General features: G+C 45.1%; 1 protein-coding gene across 1 annotated transcript in view; it reads left to right on the top strand.

Annotated features, from left to right (window-relative positions):
* si:dkey-225n22.4 (collagen alpha-1(XXI) chain) overlaps positions 1 to 8,483 on the top strand; it is a 107,442-nt gene that overhangs the window by 43,125 nt on the left and 55,834 nt on the right. The window contains 4 exon segments of the mRNA XM_063206689.1: positions 280 to 333; positions 1,363 to 1,416; positions 1,580 to 1,633; positions 2,517 to 2,570. Of these exon segments, the coding sequence (XP_063062759.1) occupies positions 280 to 333; positions 1,363 to 1,416; positions 1,580 to 1,633; positions 2,517 to 2,570 (216 nt within the window).

The following is an 8,483-nucleotide window of genomic DNA, read 5'->3' as shown; positions in this document are numbered from 1 at the left end:
AGTACTGTCTATGTCTATACTGTCTATGTCCTTACCTAGATTAGTCTATGTCTGTATGGGAAAGCAAGAAATGTAATTTCAAATTCTTTGTATGACCAGTGCATGTAAAGAAATTGACAATAAAACCTACTTGACTTGATATCTCTTAATAATAAGAGATGTGGATGATGCTCGAAATACTGGTGGTAGGCTTTACTCTACAACACACTTTGATGCTACTCTATTTAGTTGATGATCACCATGATAACACTCCCATTTTGTTTGTCTTTTTGTTTCCAGGGCGACAGAGGGGAACAGGGTGTTCCGGGGATGCCTGGCCCACCGGGACCCAAGGTAAGACCTGTACCAGAACATGCACGCACGCACGCACGCGCACACACACACACACACACAAACACACACACACACACATACACACACACACACACACACACACACACACACACACACACACACACACACACACACACACACACACACACACACACACACACACACACACACACACACACACACACACACACACACCGGGTAAGAGCACAACCAGAACCTTCCATTAGCTGCCACCATGAATGACCCAACCCCACACCTCTATGCTGGCTGTGGCTATAACAGAGGCGGTGTGTGTGTGTGTGTGTGTGTGTGTGTGTGTGTGTGTGCGTGTGTGTGTGTGTGTGTGTGTGTGTCTGTGTGTCTGTGTGTGTGTGCCTGCCTGCCTGTCTGCCTGCCTGCGTGCCTGCATGCATGCGTGCGTGCGCGCGTGCACTCGTGCGTGTGTGTGTGTGCGTGCGTGCGTGTGTGTGTGTGTGTGTGTTGGAACTTGGTGAGCTATTTTCAAATACAGTATAATGGCTGGGCATGCTGTGAGAATAATACAATGACTAGATGTCTAGATGGTGGAGGTGTAGTATTTTCTTTAAAAAGAACACATGAGGGAGGCCACAGGTTTATTTTTACTTGTAACATATCAAAACTATTGAGGCAGTGCAAGGGATGGGGAACGACTCAGGGTAAACATTACAGTGGTGTGAGCCAAAAATACTTCAAATTCAGACCGCCTTACCCACGCTTGTCTTCTTGCCTGTTCCATTCAGTTTCCATTGGTGTGTGTGTGTGTGTGTGTGTGTGTGTGTGTGTGTGTGTGTGTGTGTGTGTGTGTGTGTGTGTGTGTGTATGTGGCGTGTGTGTGTGTGTGTGTGTGTGTGTGTGTGTGTGCGTGTGTGTGTGTGTGTGTGTGTGTGTGTGTGTGTGTGTGTGTGTGTGTGTGTGTGTGTGTGTGTGTGTGTGTGTGTGTGTGTGTGTGTGTGTGTGTGTGTGTGCATGGCACACCAAACCCACTGATGTCCTTTTTGTCCATTCCAGGGTCCCAACGCTTCACGATCCAACTTGGGGTCCATTGGAATGCCAGGAAAAAGGGTAATCGTATTTTCACAATGACCTCATGATGTGTTTTCAGATGAGACAGTCATGTTTTTTTTAAACCAGCTCTAGATATGGTACCCCACTGAAACAGAGAAATAAATGGTGTGACATTTTGCCGAAAGACAGTACATTTACACGTGACTGTGATGTATTTCAGGGATTGCCAGGCGAAAGGGGATTTCCAGGACCGAAAGGAGAAGCCGGACAAATCGTACGTTTTATTTAAGCTGCATCGGATATACAGATCCTAACCGTATAATTAGAATACCGTGAAAAGTTCATTTATTTCCATAATTCCATCAATAATGTTTAGCTTCCATGGATTGCAAGGATGCATTTCCCACATTTTACTATTGCAATCATTAATTTGTTCATTTTTACATGTTTTGGCCTTCCAGCTCCAAACAACCATGAATTGAGGAATTCACATTATTAGAATATTGTAAATAAAATCACCATTTTCTTCAGAAAAAAAGAAAGTAATTCAGGTCACATCAAATCAGTTGAAATTTGGTACTTTCTACATAACATGTCAATGTTCAATACTTGGTTAGGACTGTCTTTGTCTTAATCACTGCCATGATGCGTTTAACATTGTCAATGTTAAGATGGCAGAGGCATTGCATGGGAGTTATGGAAGCCCAGATATCCTTGATGCTTTGCTGTCAGCTGTTTATGTTTGTTTGATCTGGTGACCCACACTTCACTCTTCAATATACCCTGTAGATTGCCATATTGCACAAATCTAGACAGAGTACTGTGTCATCCATTTGCAGTTTCACTCCTGAATATAATGCATGTGTTAATGAAGTCTTGTTTGTACAACAGACCAGGGCTTTCCAAGAACAGAAATGTAATATCCAAAGCAGATGACATCTTAAAAGAGGAAAAGAATATGGAAAAAGAGGGAAATCTGTTTTCTCCATTCCCATCTTCATTTCAGCAGCCTCCTCTCTCGCTTTTTTGCTCCCTTTTAGCTAGAAGTGGGTGTTGGGGTTAATCGCTATAATTATGTTTGCTTTGGCACTCGGGGGCGAGGGATCGATTTTTGCTCTGTGTTTTAAGACGGTGTCCATTTCTTTTGTGCTGTGTAGGGACAGCCTGGGGCTCCGGGCCGCGCTGGGCTTGACGGACCAGTAGGACCGAAGGTGAGTCCATTTGGGCTATTGTTTTCTTTGCATTTTGTCGAAATTTGACTGTACTTGAACTATAGACGTACATAAAAATCAAAGCCTCAAAACCAGAAGTACATATTATAAACATCTAGTCTCCATGGCCACAGTGCAATGAGCCTCGTATAGGCATAACACAACAAACCAAACAGTGACACACACGTAAAAAGAGAGTAGGCTAATGCAAATTTGAAACCGGAGTAATAAAACAACTGACTATGGACACATAATTTAGTCTTTTGTGGAGATATAGTGACATTTTTGTGACAGAGACTCAGACAAGACAACAGCAGACACAAGTATAGTAGTTTCAACAAATCCATTACAACATAAATAGAAACAAGGTAAAAATGTGCCATTTGCACACACGTTGCTGCTGGCATTTGCTCTGATTATGAAACTCTTTCCAATTGCTTATCCTAATAATGACTTGCTATCAACTCTCTTGTTAGTCACCAGACCTGAGAGTCACCCTCATACACTTGCTCACAGTTTTTCTCCACTTGCATCAGTTTCTGCAAGACATGACAGTATGCTCAGAGCTGGAGCAACTTTTCTGCTGAGGTAATGTTTTGTTTAGCAAAAAGAATCAAGAAATATCTCTGCCCTGGAACAGAACTTTTCCAGTCTCCTCTTCTGCCGTGGATCTGTGAAGATTCAGGTTTTTGCGGTTACACGTCTTCCACTGCCCACATCACGACTAACACCTCTGTGCCATCCAACCGACACCTGAACAATTTGGCACCTCTTCCTTCCTGTCATTAGCCAACAGAGAATAGCCGCAGAGGACGAGCTAGATTCTGGAGTCTGGAACCGTCGGCACGTCAGCCCAAAGGGTTTTTTTTTGTTTTGGTCCTGGTTCTGACGCTGTTCGACCACGGTAATTTGTGTTTCGCCGGCACTGTGTTCACCGAGCGCTTCACTAATGGGAACCATGTGTCTGTGCGTGTGTTTCTTTTGCATGTGTGTGTGTGTGTGTGTGTGTGTGTGTGTGTGTGTGTGTGAGTGTGAGTGTGTGAGTGTGTGTGTGTGGACAGCTACCACTACTGCTGGCTGAGACAAAACAGACTCACTGTCTAACCTGACAGAAACACACACACGCACGCACACACACACACACGCACGCACACACACACACACACTCACACACACACACACAGGCGGCTTGTTAAGTGTCCTCAATTAGACAGCAGTGAGGCCCCCATGTCTGTGACGGCAGCCGAAGTAAGCCTGCATGTGTGTGATGTGTCTGTGCAGCACGCGTGTGCCGAACCTTTATAGCCAAAGGCCTTCAAGTTTGAGATTTATAGACTGAGCTGGTGGTAAGACGAGGCAGAGGACTTGTGGCTGCTCTCTGTTGTCACAGAGCTGTTTGCAGTAGTATGCTACAGTTGGTATGTCTGGCATATATATATATATTCACTGTATGGGGACAATGGCTACTCTTACCTTGGTTGGTTTGTGTTTGTGCGTGCCTGTGTGTATGTGCGCATGCATTTGTGCACATGTCTGTGACGTGAGTGTATTTAAGTACAGTGTTCTCTTCCAGAAGTATGCACATCTATTGGCCTTCTTCTCATGGAAAGATTGATGGAATATCCTTTGTATGCTTGTGCCACTTTATTATGGCCATTTATCCATCATATGTCTCGTTCATAATGTCATGAATCTTAAGATAGATACAGCATCAGTTATCAGTATGCACAGCTTGTTGGCATTGCCATCTTGCAACAAAGCACATTCCAGTCCGAAGACTTCATGATCTTGTGGATCTCCAAGAACATTTCATGTCTTCTTCCAGGACCTGATGATGTGGACCTGCTGTGTTTGATTCCTCACCAGCACCAGGAATGTCTGGTCCCATGTCCAGAATCGTGCCCTAGCCATGTTCTTGTCTGGGTTACCAAACCAAATCAAAACAATCCAAACAGTGAAAAACGTGACAAAGTCACATGGCATCAGTGGAAACCCAGACATTTTCCACCCCTCTCTTCTCCTCTCATCTCCTCTCCTCTCCTCTCCTCTCCTCTCCTCTCCTCTCCTCTCCTCTCCTCTCCTCTCCTCTCCTCTCCTCTCCTCTCCTCTCCTCTCCTCTCTTTGCACTATTCCCTCTCCTCTCTACTCTCTCCTCTCCTCTCCTTTCCTATCATCTCTGTCTGGTCTCTCCTCTTTCCTCTCCTCTCTCCATTCTCTTTCCTCTTCTTTCTCCCTGTGGCATTGTGCAGATACCAGATACTGCAGAAACAACAATAAATAGGGAGAGTTTGATAAGCGTTCAGGGAACACTGCACTACCTAATTATTTACAGATGAGAGAGAGAGAGAGAGAGGGAGAGAGAGAGAGAGAGAGAGAGAGAGAGAGAAAGAGAGATTGTTCATGGACAGTTTATATTAGAGCTGAAGTAAGCTGTCTTTAGGGAATTAGCGAGTCCAAACAACGACTTTATTTCCATGAAGGAGTGTGGAGCGCAAAATGGGGAGATTCTTTTTTCCCCATGCTGAATGTCCTTTTTGAGGATAGGCATTCCACATATCCCTCAATTTCTGTATCAGATGGACCGCTTCTTGATGAAGATGTCCATCTTCTTCGAATTATCTTGTGATTAGCAAGACACATCAATCAGTTTCTGAAGAGGAAAATTACGTCCTTATCTGCCAACTGAACGCGTTACAACCCACTTAATTGCGTGTTACCACAGACATGCAAATACACTGTCCTTCTAACTCTGATATTAGAGTAGCTTATACATCACATGTGTGGAATATCATAAGAAATCCTGCTGAATCTGTGCACCTTCCATTAATTTGTCATTCCAAATCAAATTTGAAGCCTGTTCTTTTCTCATTTTCCAATTTCAAAATAAACATGCATGAACGAAGAATGGAACTATCTCATGTGTTCTCTCATGAGTAAACCACAAAAGTACTGTATTTGCATACTACTGTATGTTGATCGGTCGGTCGGTCTGTCTGTCGGTCTGCCTGTCTGTCTCTCAGAAACAGGTTTGCGCTTTAGTGCGTTTGGACATGACGTAGGTCAGTGGACCTTGTTTCTTTTTGTACTACGTATTTAGTGTCCAGTAAGCTCACAAACTGCATTTACACAGCACCTAGAAACTTAGCTCACTTCATTTGTTTATTTGTGAGAGGTGTGTTGCATCATGGGAACTCGCTGGGCCTTGCTACACTCTACTGTGGCCTGGAATAAACCCAGCCACCATAAACTGTTGTGTGGGGCATCGGTGTGTGCGTGTGCGTGTGCGTGTGCGTGTGTGCGCGCGCGCGCGTGTGTGTGTGTGTGCATGTGTGTGTGCACGCAGAGGGAGGCTGCGGATGTGAAGGTGGGTTTGTGTACAAGCGTGTTTATGTGTGTGGCTAATGGAAGTAGCTCCACTCTCAGCTGGTGACTGTGAGAGCATGCGTGTAATGCACGCCCAACTGTGCGCACTTGCTTGGAACGGCGACTCTCGTGTTTGTGTCTGGAGACATGTCATGGCTGTGTGAGAGGCCTAGTGTGTGTTTGTATTAATCCTCCAGGGACAACATATCTATTTTTCATGCCCTCTGAAGCATGTTGTTTTCTTCACTGGGGTATGAGGTGGGCGGTTGGACAACTTTTGCCGGGCCCAGGACAAAGTCATCTGAAAGAGCTCCAATACATACAGTACATTCAGTACATACAAATGTAATGAGGACCCAGTTCTGAGACTCCTTTCTTCCTGGCCCGGGACAACTGACCCCTTTGCCCCCCCGCCCCTGTTGGCTTCCCTGTCAGGGGGTTGTAGTATTGTAGACTCGTGGGGGGTTTCGAATCAGACCTGTATTCACATGACTGAGTGAGTGGTGGGCGCCGCACCATTTAACATTACTGGCAGCCACTTCATCCAGCCGCCTCCAGACCCGCTACTCCATGTTCCAGGCCATCTACGAAGAGTAAGCACCACTGACATCCTGCCATCAACTCACTCTCTAACAAACGCGTATTCTTGCTGACTGTAAGGGCACAACATGGCAGAAGCGCCATGGGTCTCATGGCTACTAATCCTGGCTTAAACGATGTGTTGACATTAGTATGGGAGTAGTGTTTGAACAGTGGACGAATTGACGTGCACTCGAGATTTACTTCATAGCCTGCTGCTGGGCTGGGTTGTGTTGTGCTGACATTACCGTGCAGTAAAACATGTGAAGGACTCGCAGTCCAGTTTGACCCAGACAAGGATGGCCAGTTTGACCCAGACGTGGGCGGACCAAATTAAGGAGCTTATTGCATCAGTGAAGCAAGTTGTTTACGTTTTTGTTTTGGTTCATCGGGGGAAGGGCCTGTGGGTAAATCAGTGTAACCGCAGAAATACACCAGCGGCGATCTGAGCGAGGCGAGCGACGGAAGTAATTGACTTTGTATTGAGTCGCGCGACAAAAGCGATTCTGGACACTAGAGCGATTTGCGCGACGAGCATGACAATTTGAAGTTGAAATCTTTTCAACTTTCTATGACGCGGTTCGGCGACAAGCCGCGACAGCCAATGACTGTATAGAGGTCAGTGACCATAGCCAATGGGAATGCTTGAATGCTTTGCCTTCTGCCTGTACGGACATACTCTAGTCTCCTCAATCGCTCGTATCGCTTGCTGCTGCACTCTGTCGCTTGAATCGCATCGCGCCTGGTCTATTCGCGCGGTTAGTTTGCTATTGGGTGACCCTACCGTGGCGCAAAAGGTAGAGCACTCGTTTGATGTGCGGCCAACCTGGGTTTGATTCCCAGCCTGGGTCCTTTGCCGATCCTTCCCTACCTCTCTCTCCCCACTCACTACCTTTGCTGTCCTGTCAAATAAAGGCCATATAAAGCCCAAAAAAGTATATTTTTAAAAAGAAAGAAAAAAAAGATTGCTATTGGGCCTGAGTGTGACTCAAGCACAACTGGGTACAAAATTATGTAGTGCACAAAATTATGTAGTGCCACTTCAAGGCATCTTTTGTATCTCAAAAAACATTCTTGAGAGAAAACATTTTTGCATGCTAGGTCATTATTTCATGTGTTACTGGTGTCTGCATAGATTTCATCTGCCTTCACCTTCATTTATACTCACGAAACAAAAGGGTTTAGGCATAAGCAACTGGGACAAAATATAAGGCTAATTGGATAAGGAACTCAATGTTTTTTACTCTTCAAAAAATGAGTTCAATTTCTTACCACTGGCACATCCTTTGGACAGCATAGCCTGGATGAATGAGTCTTCTCAAAAACATCATCAATTTATGGCTCTGGCTGCCTGGATTTACCCATGTAGTAAACAGCTTTTAAAACCTCGTTTTGAGCTCGAGCTACTGTCTTATAGCCGCTTCTGTGAAGATATTTTTTATTAAAGGCCCTCTTGTTCGGCAGTAAACATGTTTACAAGTGCTTTAGGAATACTTCACTGAGTTTTTGGCTTAGACCGCCGCTGTCCAACACACTCCCCAAAACGATGAAGGCACTCAATAATTTGCCTTTTCCTCGGCTGGCACGCCGCAAAAAAAAAAGGCTGCTGGATTTTTTTCTTTTCCTTTTTCTTTTTTTCTTTCATTGAGGATGAAGAATGTACAGATGCTCTGTGGGCAAATTATGGAGTCAAAAGATTTGATGCCCCAATCCATATTTTCCAGCCTATTTTCACACACACACACACACACACACACACACACACAAACACACACACACACACACACACACACACACACACACACACACACACACACACACACACACACACACACACACACACACACACACAGACACAAATGCGCACGCACACACACACACACACACACACACACACACACACACACACACACACACACACACACACACACACACACACACACACACACACACACACACACACACACACAC

Source organism: Engraulis encrasicolus, chromosome 9 (assembly GCF_034702125.1).
Source record: "Engraulis encrasicolus isolate BLACKSEA-1 chromosome 9, IST_EnEncr_1.0, whole genome shotgun sequence".
NCBI lineage: Eukaryota > Metazoa > Chordata > Actinopteri > Clupeiformes > Engraulidae > Engraulis > Engraulis encrasicolus.
The sequence above is the reverse complement of the archived record's forward strand: the minus strand, read 5'-3'. Positions and strand labels throughout refer to the sequence as shown.